Source organism: Trachinotus anak, unplaced genomic scaffold (genome assembly GCF_046630095.1).
Source record: "Trachinotus anak isolate AG129_WGS33_773 ecotype Australia unplaced genomic scaffold, CSIRO_AGI_Tana_v1 ptg000001l, whole genome shotgun sequence".
NCBI classification, from domain to species: domain Eukaryota; kingdom Metazoa; phylum Chordata; class Actinopteri; order Carangiformes; family Carangidae; genus Trachinotus; species Trachinotus anak.
Window position 1 is genome coordinate 14678847 of NW_027273852.1, and position 20127 is coordinate 14698973.

Sequence of the window (20127 nt, forward strand, 5' to 3'; positions counted from 1 at the left end):
ATTAGTACAACAGTGGTTGGGAGAGGAAGGGACACTGTAGCACTGGGGTGGGGCAATCAGCAAAGCGCTAAGACTAAAGCAAAGAATCTAATGGAAGAAGCTGACACTTAAAATGAAGCAGTTCAAAGAGTCATCAGTACACAGCATGTATGACAGCTCTTATATAAAAAGGCTGTCACTTCATTGAAAAATTATTTTCCCTGGTTGAAAATAAGTTTTCATTTCCAGGTTTCCTGTGCACTGTATATTTCCCGCTTATATGTAAATGCGACACCTTGCCATAGTGCACAGAGTAACGTTATGTGCAAGTATGTTAGCAGACACCAGCAGCATGTTTCAGATTTCAGGAAAACTGAAGAACTACAACATAGGAAGTGGCTGATTGGTCTGAAAGCATGGGACCAGAGGTGGGGATGAGAAAAGCTCATTTCAGTGATAGATACTTGAGTGAACTGACCCTTTATATCAAATAGTTCTGCAGTTAAATTTGAATTAGAAGGCTCTGCTCTTTGGGGGAGCTCTGAGCAGCAAGGAACAAACAAATCTTACTTATATCAACAACTGGCACATAAAGAAGATGGAAGGAAGTGCACCAGAAAATGCATTAGCATGAGAGAATCGGCAGAGTGATTGTGAAAAAACACACAGATGTTAAGTATGACTGAATGTTATTACAGTCATTTGGTAGCCAAGGAGCTAACAAATGAGCCACTGATAGTGAGGCATGAATGTAGCAGCTGAGCAGTGCTCCACCTGAAATGCTACACATAGCAGGTCTACTGAGGGGAGCTTTGCAGGACGTTAACTGAAATCAATTCACAACGTGAGCACATCATAAAAGGGTAGGATGACACCGTAACATGACTCACAGCAAAAACATCTCATTTAAATTTTAAAGCCTCCCACCTTCTGGTATGGGCACTACGCAACTTGGCAGGTTAATGGTGATTTGGTCTGAGAGAGTTAAGAGACTTTCTTGAACCCTCATATATTCCCTGATACTCCTCCCAGCACATTCAGCCACTGCTCTGCTGTATCCGCACATCATAAATCCACAGTATGTATCATGCAAACCAGTGATTCAGAAAACAGCTGCACTTGCCAGCTCTTAATTGCTTTAAATAAACAGGGGAATAAGAGAGTGATGGAGGAACATGGGGCGATGTGACATTAATAGACCTTAAGCTGTTGACACGGAAAGAAATAGAGGACAAATCAGCTGCATTGTGTATTTATGAGTTATTGTTCAGAGAGGCATCATCCCTACAGGTAAAGCCAAGCACGCAGTGGGGGGGGGGGTGATGCAAAACTAATTTCTCCACTGGCACAATCCAAACTACATCTGCAAAGATCAAACTGAGCTGACATGATTCAAAGAAGAAGCATTGATAAATAGTTATACTACCCCAATGAGTAAGTTTTCTGACCTGTAAGACTGTATAACAAGCCAAGAGTGTACATCCATTAGAAATCCATTAATAACAACAATGGTATTAAATGGCTGGAGGACTGGCTGGGCTATTCTTAGCACCTCTTGGCCTCAACCAAGAGTTCACCCATTCGGCTTTGACGCCTACCTCCGACCTTGTTGTTCATTAATGCATGAAGCAGCTCTCCCTCCAGCCCTTATGACCGCCACCCTCCCTGACACTGACACTGCATTAAAGGCAGAAGAGAGCAACACTCTGGAAATAATGAGGCTCCCTCCACCTCAGCTCTGAGCTTGACACTCCTCTGGAGGCAGAATCATCTGAGTAATTACTATAGGTACCAGAAATCAGTGCGAACGTGAAAAATATTATGGCCGGGCCCCTTCTCTGCTATTCTGCTATTCTGCTGTTAGACTACTGTGTTTTTTATGTGCCTCTGTGGATTTGTTCAAGTGGTTTAAGACATAAATGGGAACTTTTTAGAGGGTTAGTTTATGACAAATAACATTTAGGTATGTTTTAATCCTGAAGCGATGATACAAGAGATTCTGTTTTCTTTTAAATATACAGGTGCCACTTTTTTCAGAAGGATTTTAACTATTGTTAACTATTGTTATTTTCTGCAAACCTACAAACTGACAATGACTCTTCTTCATATTTGTGAGAAGTCTCCAAAATATTTTATGTTCACTGACCTCTCACTTCTGCCTGATTTCCCATCAGTCATGTTGCTATGATACATCAAGGTGTGATGAATAACGAATTTCTTTCCCTGTAACTGCATTTTTAAACATTTGATTATATATGTTTAATGTAATTTATCAAAAGTGAGAATATCAGTTTGACTATAGCCAGAGGCGCTATTACATTAAAAGAGCCTGGGAGGCCTCTGACCACACACCTCCATTGTTTATCCTTCCAGAAAACAACCATCAAAGTGTGAGAGAGATCATTTCCATTCATAGTAGGTTTGCAATCAACACCGACAAAACATGTTCACACGAAGCCATCTGTTGGGCATTGATGCTGCATGTAGCCTAAACACACACTCACATATACATGTGTGCTCGTGCACACATGGTGTGTTATAAAGAGGTGTCACAATTGTGTTGATCTTCACGTATCTCTGATTTTGCCCCTCATCTGTACATATGCATTCATGTGTATGTAGTGTAAGTACATGAGTAGCTTTTGTCATATTTGGTTATGTTCAATCTTTACACTTGAGCCCTAGTCACTATAGAATGGGAATAGCATCGTTCCTCCAAGCATCCTTGAAATAGGGTGTTAATTGGTGACAACTCACAGGGCTAGTAAACAAGGTGGCTGACAAGCTAACGTTACTATGCTATCCAGATAGAACCATGCTGGGTTAGTGAGGCACAATGGCTCTCCAAGAATAGTTTAATCAAGACATATTCCTTGTTTCCTTCAGCAGATCATGTCTCCCTCGTGGAGCAGTTTATACAACAGCAGAGCATAGTTACCGATATAAAAGTGTATGGTGTAGCACAGCTAATAAGATGAGACAGACTGTCTTATTCTCCATTCCCTCACACATGTTGCTGATTTCGAGTATTAAAGTTGAACTAAAGTAGAGGATGAAATGAAAAGACTAGTGCAGAGTCGCTTCACAATGATTCCATTGAATAAGTTTCTTCATTTATGCTGTCACAGGCCTTTCAGCAGTGATTAGTTAATTGACAGAAAATGTATCTGCAACTGTTCTGATCATGAATCATTTTTTAAGCAAATCACTGACTCATTCCCGCTTCTCACATGTTGTTATTTGATGCTTTTCTTTACTGTGCATGACACTAAACTGAATATCTTTGGACAAAACAAGACATCTGAAGATGTCACCTTGGGCCATGGGAAATTATAACAGGCATCTTTACTATTTTTTTTAATTGTATGGACAAAGTTAATAACCATTGAATTGAAAGAATAATCAGTAGATAAATCAATAATGAAAAAAATTGTTAGTTGCAGCTGCAAAAGTTAAAACAAATCTAGAAGTGCACACATCTCAAATGAATCTTTTTTTTTTTTTTTTTTTTTTTAATCCTGATCTCACACTGAAAGGTTGTTTTAATATCAGGCGGAACTGAATTCTCCACCAATAAAATCCATGCTTTTGCAATTCACATGGAGATGAAAGCAAGGGAGCAAAGTGCATCCATAGGAGGGGGTCCCCAACAGGCATCACATATAAGAGCTGCTTTAGAAAATTGGACTAAGAGGTTGGAAGATGAATAAGAATGTTGGTAGGAAAATATCAAACACCCAAACAGGAGGGAATCCTAGATTGAGCGTTCTCAAAGGACTCCCTTAGTTTCACACCACCTACTCCCGAATAAGCTGCTCTTCTCTATTCTTCCCCGCACATCGTGGTCCTGCACTTTCATTTTCATACTGAGGCAAACTGAGGGAGCCTTCACACCAAGCTCCGTGGAGCTTTTATACACTCTGAATTGAGCATAACAGGAAACAGATGCCCTCAGTCTTCTTCATACCACTGATGATATAGCCCCTAACAAGTGAAGCTAAAGCCACTGCGCTGCTCCAGATTGGCCCTCTCAAGGATTTCATTTCTAAAAAGGACCACTCAAGTGATGTGGCAAGTCAATTTGACAATCATGAAAGGTAGCACTAACAAGTGCAGGCTCCTGATAAAGAAAACCTGCAGCGAGAGACTCCAGTGAAGTGAGGGAATGGGGAACTGGCTCTAAAGAAAACCAGCCAACCATGAAATGCCCAACCTTTACACTTGAGAGGTCGTAGCAGACTGTATTAGCAGGACTGAAAAACGACAACAAGATCAGCACAAGGGAGTTGCATTCTCTGGCGCCACCATTTCATCATGTGTAACAAAACTATACAATCCAATACTTCCCTGTTTGCTTTTAGGGATTTAATATTATCTTCCCTACAGAATAATTAAGATTTTGGTGTTTTATCTCATTTGAAATAGTCTTGTCTTTGCATAAAGAGTTCTATTACAGTTATCTAGAGACTAACATAAGCAGTGTTTCTGCTACTTTCCACAACAAGCTGGGAGAATTCCTCCCCTCTTATTACATTTCAGAAGAAACGCCTGATCCAGGGACCAGCCTGGAGGAGAAATTAGCCGGGAGTTTATTGGCTGAGATACAAAAGGAGCAGATTGAAAAGGGGTGAGATGATTGAACTCTCCTTTATTCCGTGGTGTGTCCTTTGTGCCAGGCTGCACAGTCACTTTGATGCTATCTCTGTCATTTGAGCTGCACGCTGTGCCTTGGGTGCCTCACACAAAAGAATATGATGCACTACCAGAGGCCTTGAATGGGCTTTCCATCTATTTTCTGAAAGAGTGGGACTCTCCTTTTGATTCACCTCATCTGTTAAAAAATTGAGTGTCACTCATTATTAAGGTACGTCATCACAGTAAAAGCCTCTGTAATGTATTTAATATTGTGAAAGAATACAACTGACCGAGTGAATTCTGTTTAATAAAAATGATCTGGCTTCAGGGAAACAACACTACAGTATGCTGAAAAAGAATATTTCTTCCAGAAAAAACAGGTTGTTTTTTTGCAGAATTTCTCTGCATTAATTTAACCTTCAAAGAAGATTCTGAAAATGTGAGTGCACTATAATCAAATACCCCTAATGGGTAGAAAAGGTTGACTGTCAGATCCTCACTTGAGAAGGAACAGAGTGATAATGGGAGGAATGGTTGTACCTTGGTTACAGAGGAGCACAGAGGAGGCAGGAGGAAGGGGGTGGAGGAGATGGAGGAGGATGAAGAACATCTTACAAGGCTGCCATTATCGGAGTAATTCACACACTAAGGAGCAAAAAGAGACCTTTGAGTGGGTGGCTGGGTAGTTGAGGTCTGATCAGAATCTCCATTAGCACAGAAATAAGCTGCAAATGGAGCAGGGGAGCTGTGCAAAGAGAGGAGCAAGGCAAACTGCAATGAAGAAACACATACCTCCGACCGGGCTCAATGAGAGCCCACTACACAGCACTTGTGCATGGACTAAACATGACCAGAGGCCAGTGGAAGAAACAACATAAACACTTGATGATAAAAGACTGATGTAACCTAATGGCAGTTACAAACACTGCTGAGAAAGAAGAGGGGGGGGGGTTGGTTTGAATGCCAATTAGCAGCATTTATCAGCTATAAAGCAGGTCTGACAATCAACACTTCGATGTGAGTTTTCACAGCAGCGATCCTCAGAGCTTAATACAGAGACGCCAGATCACTGGTGATCAACTTGCAGGCGTCAAAAACACCACAGTCACTGAATGTGACAAGTGGAGTAGCATGGAAAATCATGAGAGCATATGCCACTGATAGATTATGTTCTGGACAACAATCATGACACAGATGTACAACTCTAAATCTATTCTGCATTCATTCTGTAAAGGAAGTACCGAAACACACAGATTATCTATGTAAATAACAGCATAAACAATATTATCCCATATCGTTCTGCTCAGATTTTTTATTTATTGCTGCTTTTATGCCCTTTTCACCCTCTCAAAATGTTATCCTTACCATTTGTTTGCAGTTTTGTAAGTTTTAATGTATAAATTTTGTATAAATGTTGAATTTTTGCTTTTGCAGGGCACCCAATGCAAAAGAGAGTTCAATGTTGTCAATGGACAACCCTGTATAAATAAAGGATGAATAACGGTGCCTATAAAAGTTGACCACTGGGTATGAAAATCAATGTTATATTTTGAAGTGCAACATTTCCACAATCAAATGTGTTGGAGTGTCTGTCTGCAATCAACAAATTGCACAATACTGTCTTCTTGTGTGTTGTGCAAAATATTGTTCCCATAGTATATATTAATTCATAATCCCCACTGTACGATTCCTTCATGCAATCCATAGGATTCTAGGTCAATCCTCCGCGGCTGAATTTAATTTCATGGCTTAAGTCGAGCAGTGATTAAGTGTGAGAGAATTCCACTGGAATACCGGTGCATTGTACAGTAAGAGAAGCAGCCCCTCTAAACCTCTGAGGTAATGAATGAAGAATAAGATGGCAATTCCTGCTCTGCACTCTGAGGATTAGGAACATGAGGACAGCAGAGGGAAGAGGACAGTGATTCTGATGGATACTTCTGTCTGGGAGAGCAGCGCTACTCCCCTGTGTTCTTCCTGCTGATTGATTTGAATGACTGGGAGAGGACAGGGAGGAGGAGTGAGACTAGAAGCACTATCTGTTCTGGGGGAGGTCTTATCACCCCCTTGGCTGTCTGGCCTGCAGAAGCCTAGTTTATTTTGAAGAGAGGGAGTCAATAACAGTGGGGAACTACATATTGTAGTGAAAACAAATGGCTGCTCCTTAGATGTCCTAAAAAACAGCTCTGGGTTTCACTTACTTTTAGCTACTCTTATGATAAACACATGTGTCACAGTATCAAACTGTTCATCTGCTAATAGCATACATCTCATTCATTATTATTGACTAACCCACTGAAAGATTGATAGTTTGTAATATCTGCACAGCAGGAGATCCCATGTGAGAGAGCAAAATGTGTGTTCTGCCTGAATTGCGTCACCTGATATATATGTTTTTGGGTTGTTTTTTTTTTCATATTAAATGAAAACTCTGGGAGCATATAACCTGATGAATAGAAATCTATATGCATGAATTTGTGCTTAATGTGTTCGGGGACCCTTATAGGAAACTGTGTGCGTATCTGTCTACACCTATATCTGAATCACTGTCTTTAAACTGGGAATTCATAGATTCCGATAGAACTGGGAATTCATAGATTCCCAGTTTCACTGTCTTTAAACTGGGAATTCATAGATTTTTGTGTGCACAGCAGAAGAAAAATATTCTCTTGTTTTAAACATAATCAAGCAAATTTCCAAGATAGACTCAGATATTTTAGAATAGAATAGAATAGAATAGAATGGAATAGAATAGAATAGAATAGAATAGAATAGAATAGAATAGAATAGAATAGAATAGACTGCTTACTGATGTGTACAGATGGCCTTCCCCGTTCATGGCGATGTATAACCCTGTCTTCACGGACTGAATGGCAACAACTCTGAGGCCCACAGGAATAAGGTTGAACAAAGCTGAAACACACACGTGAACAGGCAAGCACACACATACATAAAAACATCACCAAACATCATTACCTCAGACAGAACTAACCGAGTGAACATTAAATACACTGGAAAAAATGGTGTAATTCATCATCCAAATGCAAGTTGCCTATCATTAATGCTTCACAAAGCATAGATAATACAATTGCTGGCTGTTGCGTTTAGGTAATCTCTTAAGATGAATTGCAGCATGGCCGGTGAACGTGACTAGCCCAGCATAGCCTGGGCCAACTAGAGCTACTTGGGAAGTGGCTATAATTGGGGCCACCACTGGTGCATGGCAGATTTAATAGCCCTTTTGTTGTTGTAACAGACTCCTTAGGCCTGGTAGGTAATGGCTATTGCTTGCACTGGTGAGGAACAACAGGACTGGCCTGGCTGTAACATTCAGTGTGTGTATGAAAGGCACATAATGACCCTTTAAGTACTCTGTATTGGCAGATTTGGAGCCTCAGGGGAAGGTGAAGAGAACTACTCTCTGACCAGTGTTTTTTGTGGCTTTTGGTCAATTTCAAAAATGTAAATTTCCAAAATGGAGATGTCAGTGCCATCGCTTGATTTGACCAACTGACTTTTAATTATATGATATATCCCTTGTGCACACTATAGGTAATCCCACTATTTCAATAAGTCCCTTAAACCAGATTTGACATGTGCCACATCTCCTCTTGCTGACAGGAGTTAAGTGACACAATGTGAGTGTCAGACCGGTGTTAGCACCAAGCACAGGAATCAAATTAACCACCTAGCCTGAAGCACTGGAGGAGCAGTACCAGAGCAAGCTAATAATACCCTTTTCTCCCTGTAAGGCCTACTGTTTCCTGGTCCACTTTCCCTCTTAGAGAAGAGGACAAATCTGTGTGATCCTATAGCTGCAATACAAGACCTGCACCTGAGGAGAAATCTAGACCAGGAAGTGAGAAATGTTATAGTTTATGTGTAAAACGGAATGTAACCAAAAAAATAAAACTTTTGTGGAGCCTATAGTTTTTTTTTCTCAAAGGACAACAGACACTGTCAAGATACTCACAGGAATTACTGCTGTCATCCTTGGTCCCATCAAGAGAGCCATCGGGATTCATTTGCAAGTAGTATCCCTGCCTGCAATATAACCTGGTCACTATACCCTTGAGCTGGGGATCTGCAGGAGAGAAAGAGAGAGAGAACAGAGGGGAATATTAGACATTATCAAAATGATGAAAAGCTTGTGTCAAGGGCTGCTACAGCAAACCAAATAAGCTTCAAGAAATGAACTATATGCCTAAATACAGCAAATACAAAGTAATATATGTGTATTAACTGCATGAAACACTGCGCTGAACTATTTTACAGTACTTTCTGACTCCTGTGTATGTTAGCAGACAAATCCCACAGCCAACTTTCTGGGCACATAAGCCCTGCCATGCTCAGAGATAGGCCATCCAATTATAGGCAACAGAATTAATCTGCGGTGGCCTGACTCCCATAATGAACCCAACAGCACCCTCTCTGGGTTCCTCCTGTGTAGGATGTGAGAGTGTCTGTGCTCTGTCCCGTCTAGCTGACCCAACAGGGGAATTAGCCACATATCTACTGTAAATAAATCACCGCTGCGGTTAAATTGCCCAAGCGCCAACGACAGCTCAACCAGTCATGCTGCAGTTTAATTGGCATTTTGTGGGGTTTGTAATAACAGGAAGAAAAGTGAAAATGAAAGTGCAAATGTAAAAAGTAAAGGAGGAGGAAACTGAAAAGGATACATTTTAATAAACCTGCCTGCGATGGCACATTGGGATGTCTCTGGAAAAATATTGCTTGTGCTCAAGCCGTGCAACAATATTTCTTCATCTGGGCGTATGTATGTGTGTGCATGTGTGTGTGTGTGTGTGTGTGAGTGTGTGTGTGTCTGAGTGTGTGCATGGACAACCACTGGGGTCATATACCATCAACATAAGTCTTATCGTGGAGACAGCTATCACACCAGATTTCATTCTAAGAAAGCCCTGGGGAGGTGAACAATCAACTTCACCTGAGCCTAAACTCTGCTCCTTTTCTGGAAGTGAGAGAGAGAGAGAGAGAGAGAGAGAGAGAGAGAGAGGAGAAAAAGAGAGAGAGAGCGCAGCCACGGAGGAGAACTCAAGAGGTCTTGCTGAGGGCAGAGAGAGTTTTTTTTTTCTTTCTATCGGTGTACTGCTCAAGGCAGTCTCTTCTGAAATGGCTGTCGGGTGATGGCATTAGGTAGCTCCGAGACCTTTCCACTGCTCCCTGAAAAAGGGGAGAAAATGCCTCTAACCTTGTGTATCTGAACAATACAGCTAGAGCGTCATTCAGCAGCGCTGCTTCCATGTCCCACCAGAACAATGAAAAGGTGGCTAAAGCAGAATCGGACTGTCGGAGCGCCTCAGCTGCGCAGTGAACAGGCTGACAGGACGGTGACAGTATCTCTCTGGTTTAGAATAATACTCAGCACAGTCACAACTATTGCAGCCAGGGACAGATGTCACTGTGCAGACATCATCCTTCCTCTGTGTGCTGGGTTTAATATCTGATAAACTGATACGTAACTGAGGATGGTTTTCTATCATACAAATGGATTCTTTACATTGTAAGCAGGACTCAACAGGCATCCTGTTATTGTCCTGACTCCATTACCCATCCTTTATGTTACGGCTGCAATTCATGAAAACGACCATTACAATTGAGCTGTAAATACAGCTGTCTTTTTTTCCAATTAATTGATTATTTTACTATTGAAGCACATGTCTACCTGTATAAAAAAAAAACGCTGAAATGCATGACAAGAAGTCTCATGGAAGGTGAGAATTTTGACTTTGAGTCCCCTAATTTTGATTCACCATCTTGTATTTTAGACTCAGAATGAAGATTTTCTCTTTAAATTAAGACGATTTTCCTCTATCTATTTAACAGTGAAAGTTAGTTCCCCAGAGTTTAGTGGAGAAACTGTCTGAAAACAGTGAAAAGAGGCCATCACAAGTTTCCTTCAAACATCTTCAAATGTCTTGTTTTGTTCAAACACAAGTCCAAAACCCAAAGATGTTCAATTCAGGACATCAAAACAAAGAAAGAGCAAATTTCACACCAGAGAACCAACAAGTGTTTGGCATTTTCTGCTTCATAAATGATTGATCAGTTGACTATTAACCAGTCAGTTTGCTATTTAGTTGTGGATTCACATTAACACAAAAAGTAAAACGTAAAAGAATAGGAACATTTTAATAAACCTACAGTACGTGTGGGTGCGCAGTGACACTTACTTGGCTTAAGCTATGCAACAATTTCTTTCAGTTGACTTACTGACTGACTAACTGCTTCTGTACTCCATACATCACACACTTAATCCATGTCGCATCAAAGCCAGAGCTCTTAACTACTGATTTCATTGTATCACTCTCAACCTCCCTCTTTTCATCATTAGTCTGTCGTCCAGGCACTGCTACTGCAAACAGCAGTGGGCTATAGCAACGGACGTGGCCGAACTCAGCCATTAATTAAGCTTTCAAACACAACACATAACCATCCAGTAATAAGATACCACGGAGCATAACCTCAAGACCACACCCATACTCCCTACAGTGCAGTGACGCCGGAGATGGGTGAGTGTTCATGCAGCAGCGAGAGCAGGGGAACACACCCGTGCACACAAACACAAGGATTGCTCACAAATTTTCATATGGATTTTTAATGAGCGCACAATTCCCTTGAGCAAATACTCTTGTGCGGACACACAAAGTCGGCTAACCTGTGATCGATTAATGACTTTGATCAGCAGCATTTAAAACAATGTGGGGGAGTGAGATTGATTCTGAAGACAGATCAGTGGGAGGCAATCTGTAATAATTAAAACCGCAGAACTGGTTGCTGGCTAGTTGAATACTCCGTCTTTGTGTGTGTGTGTGTGTGTGTGTGTGTGTGTTTGTGTGTGTGTGTGTGTGTGAACTTGGCTCCTCCATCGTGCTATAAATCATGTGATGTTGGCTGTGTTCCCTGGGGCGAGCCAGCCAGTATATCTCACACACACATGGATTTCCCCTCCAGTTTGGAGCTTCAGTATTTCTGAGCTGCGGCCAGAGTGAGATGAAAATCTGTAGGATTTTAGCTCATTTATATGATATATCATCCTGTTCTGAGGGATGTCTGGATGAATATGTCTAGAATACGGTCACATCCTTTAATACCAGGAGCATTATTTATGACTGACAGTTTAACATCAGACATTCATGTATGCTAGTGCATACATTACTATGACATTACTACGACATAATGGGTTTTGTAATTCTTACAAAGCTTGCAACCCATTTGTACAACTCATGCTGAAGGTCAAACTTACTCACAGCCAACAGATAAAACGTTTCAGATTAATCTGAAATATCCCTCAATATTTACAACACACTCCTATTTTTATGCATTCTTTGTAAAATACTGAGTAAGTGAGGCAATTCACAAACTCAGAACGAGGATCAGAGAAAGACAATGTGAAAGGGAGGAGAGAAGTGTTGTATGCATAGAGGAATATAAAGGAAAGGCTCAGTGTTTTTAGAATGACACAGCGTTTTCAGGTCTGTCAGACGAGCCTGATATGGTGCGTGCGCTCTTTAAAATCCAGAACTGCTTTGAAACGGTCTCTGTGGAATCCTCTAAGTTGAGCAGGTCTTTGACTCGTCTGTCTTTTGTTTCTCTTTGTCTTTTTTGTCTCTTTGCTCTCTGCTTCTTTCTCCTCGTCTGCCTGAATAGTCTCCTCTTGCACATAGTGGAACAACAGTGCTCTTTATCACAGAGGAGCATCCAAACTCCACTGCGGTTGGACTTTCCCAGACGCACTGGTTTCAGTTTTTACAACAGATGCACTGTATGTTCCTACATGCCACTTCTTTGTTTCTAGGGAAACGGAGTGGTGGTTTGGCAGCAGCAGGGGGTTTCCTTGGAAAACAACAAGCATCAGAAGCGTAAGATCTCAAATCGTGTTGCTCTGCAGCCGAAGTCCTCTCTGCATATAAATTGAACTGTCACCAAAAGGCTGTGATTTCTTTCTTTTTTTTCCAAGGAGACCCTAAAGCTCCCTCATTCCCTCCCTGCCTTATTTTCTGTTATGCCATTCCTCTGTCTGTCTGTATGTGTGTTTGTGTGTGTGTGTGTGTGTGTCTGTGTGTGCAAAGACACATGCTCTGCTCGGTGCAAAGCAAACTGAGCACAGAGGACACACACACGGGCACAGCTGCAGCAGCAGTTGTAGACTGCTGTCAGCCCTGCCCTGCTTGACCCACTTTGGATGTTTCTGGAATAGGAGAAGGGCTTTTCCAGCCTGCAAAAGGAAAAGCCCCTCCGTGTTGCTTATGTTGTCATGGGAAAGCATCATCAAGCACAGGAAAACTACATTGCTCTCACACCCCTTTCCCATTTCTATGACATCAACAACATCTCTGACATTTCAACAATAACTCATCTGATACAGACAAACTGATGACGCTCCGCTGTGTCCTGTCAATGTGCTCTTGAATAAACAGCAGAGCATTCGTCTCAAATGGGTTTCTAGATCATGTAAGCTGATCTAATGGTCTGATCTGTGTAACATGATCTAATGATCTATGGATCTAATCTAGTGAGATAATTGGATACAGAGCAGGGAGATTATGGGCGAGCCCAAGCTGGATGTGGCCCCCAGCTCACTTACAGGGGTTGAGTGTAATAGGATTTACAACTCACATCAAATCCCTCAAATAAAATCAAACCAGTGTGACCATCATCCGCTGTCAAGATGTATGGGTGATTTCAAATTAAAGCTGATATGACAGAGAAAACACAAAGTGTTCCCAGTATATTCCCTCAAGTGTTGGAGGAGAAACCACATCTGTGCACACAGCAGACGGCAACTTTTCCATTCTGTGCTGTTTATCTACAGACACACTGTTTTTATTAATAGCCTGTCATATTAATACCACTTCAAAAATAAAATGAGATAGGACAAAGGTGGGGACTGTTAGTATTGATTGATTATAGTTATGGTAACACTTTCTTTGAATTTGACCTCAATTCTGTGGCTCCAAAACACAATTTATGTCAGTGTCAATCAATGCAGCCCATAAGAATAGCTAATCTGGAGCCTCGCTGCAGAAGATCGATGCTGAAAGCCAAAGGGAATACTGGTGTTAGAGTACATTTCAGACACCTGCACTCCCTCATCCTGACAGATCTCAGTGGGAATCCGAATGTGACTTCAATATATAATCATAGTCTGGATGGTTAGAAAGCTGCTCTGTTCTCTGCAGGCTCAGCTGTCACTGGGAAGCCCAGTGTCTTTGCCACCTGGGAAATGAAGACAACTGTGGATGTCTACCTGTGTTATCACAACACTTATGATCCGGTTGTGCATTCAGCGTTATTCACTCAAAAAAAAAAAGTCCTTCTGGGGTCCAATATTAAATTACACCAAACAAGCCATTAGTCTTCCTAAACTGTGTGCTCTTGTGATAATCCAGTGAACAGGGGGGAAGAAGAGAAGTGTTCAGGAGAAGTGTGGAGGGGTGTGGAGAGAAATAATGGTATGTGCAGTATTTCCCAAGCACCCCCCTGACAGCACAGTCTGATATCACTTGGTAAAGATTTTCCTAATTCTCATGTGAGGCTGAAATTAATGAAGTATATTCCCATTAGGCTTTCAATCACAAATAACACAAAATTAAAGCAAGAGAAAACAGAGTCTTTGCTCTGATTAGAGCTTCAAAAATGAGGACAAAATATCCTTTTAAAGGCAGCTTTCCCCTTAAATTTCAGTTTCACTTTAGTGGGAGTGTTTCTCATCCTCCAGGCACCAGGGTCAGGCTTTTTGAAGCCTCCAGACACTTTCTCTGGCACTGTTACTGTGGATTATCATTATTCAGAGGCTCAGGGAGCCCCTGAGTTTCCCTGTGAAATGGCGGTTGCAGGTGTGATGTAGTCGAGTCATTTTAAGGTTGCCAGTACAAATTGACAGCACATCCACTTGACATTGCTGACTCCCAGATTTACATCCATGACAGACTAAAACATACACACACCAGCGTCCTGTAGTTTTTCTATTGATTAATTCCCTGACCAAATAACAACATCGTCTGTCCATGTCACTGATCCGTGGGGGGGGGGGGGGGGGGGGGGGGGGCTTCTGGACACATGAAAACATGGATATATGCCAAAAGCCAATTCAGAGGTGACAGAGGAGGACAGACAATTAGACACACAAACACTGGGACAGTCACACACACATGCACAGAGTGGGCAGAAACAGAAACAGCAGCCTGGAGGACGGCTGATTTTAACCTGCCATTCTGACGCACCCTGACCCGTGTCCAGATGTGTCCTCTATGTGCTCTTCCATAGGCCCTGGTTTATCAAAGCCATTTTAATCCATGTAAGCACTGAGGGCCAGTGACGGGGACATTTCATAGTGTTGTTCAGCTCCAACATGAGCACGGACAGAGGATGAGAGAGATTCAGTTATCAAAATGGCTCTCTTTGTGAACAAGATGAAAGACTAAACACACTGCTTCTGGTTCTTTGTTAAAAACAAATGTTTGTCATCTTAATTTGCAATAAAATTATGAACGCTTAGGGGTGTTTATTCAGTTAGTTTCAGTATCCCAGCTGCAACAGGTTTGATACCTGATGATTCCAAGAGGAGCAGACAGCCACCTCCATCACTCGCTAACAAGAGGAAATGATTAGAGTCATCTCTTTCCTAAACCAATTATCCTACTTCATTTTTGTATGAAGAATTATCCCTGCAGTTTGCAGTGATTCCAGCAGAGGAATAATTGTTGACAGTGCTCTTTAACAATCCCAGGTTGATAAATTAGATCAAAAAAAAAAAAACGTTCATGACATTTCCATAAGTGAGAGGAAGGAATATCAGCTGGAGCAATAAGAGGCCATCGGCCCCACGAATTCGTAAAATTATGCGAGAAAAGATTATGTTTGAAAGGCGTAACCTCCATTCCGTGGGGGATATTGACCTTTTTGCTTGCATTTAAATGAGTTTCATTTCTGGCTCTTGTGATGTGCCTCTATAGTGAGCACTTCAGCGAATCGTGTATGTGCTTCATAACGATCAGGGGGCTCCTTTTTCAGAGTCGCCGAGGTGACAGCTCGGTAAACCTGTCTAAACCATTTGGTTCAACTCGTCAGGAGCCTGACAGGTACCTGGGATTGCATGTAAATCAAAGGCAGGTTTGTAATTTTCAACCTTCTGGCTAATAATAAAACACAGAATGCATTCTACCGTTCGATCTAACTTTTTACGCACAGAGGTGCCATTTGGCAAGTTTATGTAATCAGTAATAAAGAGAACCACTCATTTCATTATTGCCATGTGTGCTTTAACCGCATAGGTGGCAATGTAATCATGATAGTTAAAGGCCTAATTAAGCTATCAACCAGTGGTTGGATGTATGCACATGTTTACACTGAATGCGCAACGCTCTGCGCCTACAAAGAAGACAACCTTGCACACCAAAGTTCCCAGACCTTGTCTCCGTAGTCTCCGCTTCCTGAGGCCGAAGATGCGCACTTTAGAGAAGATGTCGACCAGGTTCCCATTGCAGAGCCCCTTGTTCTTGTTGGGGCTCTTTCTCCGTCGGTTGGTCGAGGGCCGGTCTAAATGCTGCTCCCTTGCCTGTCTCTTCTGTCTGATCAGCCCACTTGCGATAGCAGCAGCCATGGCTCAAAATGTCACAACTGCTCAGGTCCAGTCTGCACACGGAGCACAGACTACACAAACAGCCGCCTCTCGGAGCTCGAAGCCCGGGTCACAGTCCCATGGTGGCGGCTAAGTGATCCGTTCCGTGATGTCAAATGTCAAATGTATATGTATATATTTTTTAGGAGCTCGTTTTCTTTTCTGTCCGAACACTACATGATAATTGTGATATGAAAAGAGCTGTCACCATCACTCGAAAAATTCTTGTACATGATGGAAAAAAATGAGATCAGTTCATGCGTAATTCCACACATGCATCAATACCCATAGTCCTGACGGGAGAGCTAAGCCAAACTGGACCGAGAATTCAGAGGGTTTTTCATACCTGCAAAGTGATGTTTTTGCTCTTTGTCTGTGACATGTTCAGTAGCATCGCCTCTTTAAATGTCCAATACCGGCTGCAGCGTCCTCGCAGCACATTCACCCACTCTTTCCTCCTTTTCACCCTCCGCTTTCTCCTCCTTCTGCCAGACGAGGGGTGCTCTATCAGTAGAGTCGCTGTCGTGGGGACGCCTGTGCATGTGCGCCGCCAGCAGTCAAGCAAACACTGGGCGCCTCCTACACGAAGACCACCACCCGAGTGAAGGCAGAGCAGCCGGGGCGAAGCGAACTCCCAAGTTTGCAGGAAGCAATCCGCGACAGGGACCCCGCGATGACCGATCAGCAGCCACACATTTTTTTTTTTTTCTTTTTTTGAAAATGCAAAGAAAATACGCAACCGTGCAGTTACGAAATTGAAGCAGCTGGATAAATTAACGCAAAGTTGCACTCAAACAACCTGCCGATCTGCCGGATAATGTTCTCCAAACATATTTTCCTCTCTGTTTTCCACAATCACAACACAGGCGGGTGGGCGCGATAGGAGCCAGGGAGTGGAAAAAAAAATACACACACACACACACACACACACACACACACACACAACCAAAGCTGATCTGAGTCCTGTGGAGATGACGTCTGCATTGTGTGACAAGCTGCATACAAATATATAAACTTCAACCCCCCCGCCCCCGCCCCCCAAGCGATCAGCTCACAGTTCGACCCCAGTGGATTTTCATATCGCTGGAGTCCGTGCGAGGCGTACGGCGAGCAGCGCGTAAAGGGGAAAAGGAGAGAGAGGGTCTCCACTGGTGCACGGCACTGTTTATTTTCCCACGCTCAGAGAGGGGGAAAAAAGCCGCCAGGAAGTGGTGGTCACCGGCTTCAGTCTATACAGCTACCCCGCATCAACATATCCTTCCCATCAACAAGTAGGCCTACCTAACCACTCATTAGTACACGCCTGAGTGAGTGAGTGAGTGAGTGAGGAGGAGGAGGAGGACCCCCCCCCACCCCCCGCTTCTCGACCACCAAGCCCCTGTTTGAAGCCGGTCTGAATGCTGCCATTAGATGGTTAGATTGTCAAGGTGGAATCCACGACTGAAATTATAAATCAGAAGCTAAGATAACGGAGTGGCTTTATTTTTCTTTTCTTTTTCCTCACCATTACAGTCAAACTTAATAACCTCTAAGTATAAACAGCAGAAATCTCATGAGAGGAGAAACACACCAGTGGCTGTTCATGCTGCTGTGTGGTGAAGAAGCACCTTCATTTACTGTGGAGCCCTCCAGGCTGCATTTGCGCTGCGCGATTTCAGCACCACGGACAGCGCCGGACAATCATGATGGCGGGAAACGTTTTCCGTCAGCTGGACATCATAACCTCTACCTGAACGTCCACCACAGACTGACAACAGATGTTTTATGTGAACCTCCAACAGGCCACTTCCCCTTCGTCGGCTTATTCAGACACTGAATCTGGACGTGTCGGTTTTACGCAATAAACGCCACCCTAAGACAAAACACTTGCTCCGTTCCCTTTGCTCCAGGGTGAATATCATCTAAGTCTCAATCACAGGCAAAGAAATTAAAACTCAAGAGAGCCATCTGCTGTTTGTGGCTGTAATTAAACATTTGGGCTCATAGGGGAGTGGAGCCTTGTGTTGTGTTGGCCTCGCTGATTCTCTGCGCGCCAGACGCACCTGTTGATATCCAGCTGCACTGATGTACGAGCACAGGATGAGTCGAACAGGCGGATCAGCAGCAGTAATGATTCATCCATCTCCATTACAGCAGTGAGAGTCTGAGAGCGGATGTCAGTGAAAACCAGGAGGGCAGTGAATTAACTGCGTTCTCCCCACAGGACGGAGGACGGAGAAACAGTCTATAGAGTTGAAATGTACACAGATCATCTTAATAATGGATTTTTTTAAAAATTGTATGGAGGTTGACGATGCTCCTCATATAAAAGCGGGTATGTGCACCGGTGGTTTTCCTCTCAGCTCCCTCCACTGACTCGACTTCGAGTTGTGGATGACTGTAGAGTCTGTGTCCCAGAAGCCTCCTGCTCCGCGGTGCTGTCAGGAGGCAGTGCAGTTTACGCTGCAGCCAGCAGCGGACACTGTCAGCCCAACAATGGGTCCCTCACCCACAGCGACTTGCAGAGCAGCGCCGTCAGAGCCAACCGGGGGGGGGGGGGTATTTGGCTCGCACAAATAGTCGCTCTTCTTTAATCATGATCATGCAGGTTTGCATTGCTTGAATGTATTGCAGCTCACAGGACACTAAGGGATGATGGGATATGATCCTACAGGTTTGGCAACAGAATAGTGATGTGTTTACAGAATGTTTTTTATAAAAACACAAAATAATAGATGATGACAATATTACAGCCTCACCAGCAGCATTACTCAAGAAACTAGAAGTCAGTAAAAAAAGAAAAAAGAAAAAAAAAATCACAGTTTGGAATAAGAATTTGGCTTCAAGCTTAAAAATATGAGACAAATTGCAAAAGAGACACAATGTGAAACTGAGTCTTACAGAATTGATTTTTTTGGCTAGGATCCCTTTACAGCTGCCTGAGAGAAAAAGGTTTTGAAATTGCATGCAGTGTTATTATGTCATATTCTTTGTTTTCAGCCGTGGCATGGATTAGCACTGGTATGCTTCATTAATACAAGTCTCCCCATAAATTCTACAAATGTGGCACTACAGCAAAGAAAAAAAAAAAAACACCACTCTTGGCTTGATCCAGGGTGAGGATAATACTGGAGAGGAGAGGAGAGGAGAGGAGAGGAGAGGCTTTGCACTGTGGCTTTTACCTTTTCATTCATACAGCAGAAGCTTGAATGTATGGAGAGTCACACAAGCCTTCTACACATAACACAGACGTGCACATGCAAAATCCCATCACGGCATACATTGGTGGAGGAAAAATAATCCACCAGTCTAATCCAGGAGAATGCTTTCTAATCAAAGTATGACGCAGGGTGTCAATTCGTGAAGCATAACGAGAGGCGCACATACCTACATTTTTTTTCCTCCTGCATGTGAACGTATGCGAGTCCATGGCAGTCCCCATTCCAAAGCGCTCTAAGCCAAGACCTTTTCCTGTGACTCCTAATGCCCCAATTTATACTGCCCCTTCAAGGAGCTAACATGGTTATGGTGATCTGACAGTCTGCCCCAAGCTATTCACATTCATTTGTTCACAAAGGCTTTAAACACTTCATTCATTCTTCAAGTTTGGGTCACAGAGAAAGGCAGTTAGAGGAACCCATTTGGACATTTCATCTGAGATTGGCTGCAAATGAAACCAGACTAAACGTTTCCTGAGGACGTAATTTGCAAGAAATTAGCCAGTCGCTGGGAAGACGCATGTGAAATATTGTGCATATCAGCTCATACTCCTCTGTTATCGATACATTCTTTACAAAGGATACCACAGACTATTATGTCATGCACACCTTTCCTGTATGAAAAACCTGGCAACCAAAATGCACAACCATTTGCTGAAAGCATCTGAT

The 20127-nt window shown here is 42.7% G+C and overlaps 1 protein-coding gene across 4 annotated transcripts in view; it reads right to left on the reverse strand.

Moving 5' to 3' along the window:
• fgf14 (fibroblast growth factor 14) overlaps nucleotides 1–20127 on the reverse strand; it is a 103180-nt gene that overhangs the window by 22419 nt on the left and 60634 nt on the right. For 2 of the 4 annotated variants that reach the window (XM_071479693.1, XM_071479711.1), the window contains exons 2-3: nucleotides 8588–8698; nucleotides 7424–7527 (exon numbers count right to left, since the gene is read on the reverse strand). In XM_071479693.1, coding sequence (XP_071335794.1) covers nucleotides 7424–7527; nucleotides 8588–8698 — 215 coding nt within the window. Of the gene's footprint in view, nucleotides 1–7423; nucleotides 7528–8587; nucleotides 8699–16050; nucleotides 17224–20127 lie in introns of those variants that run through there. The other 2 variants (XM_071479701.1, XM_071479721.1) reach the window with 2 other exon arrangements.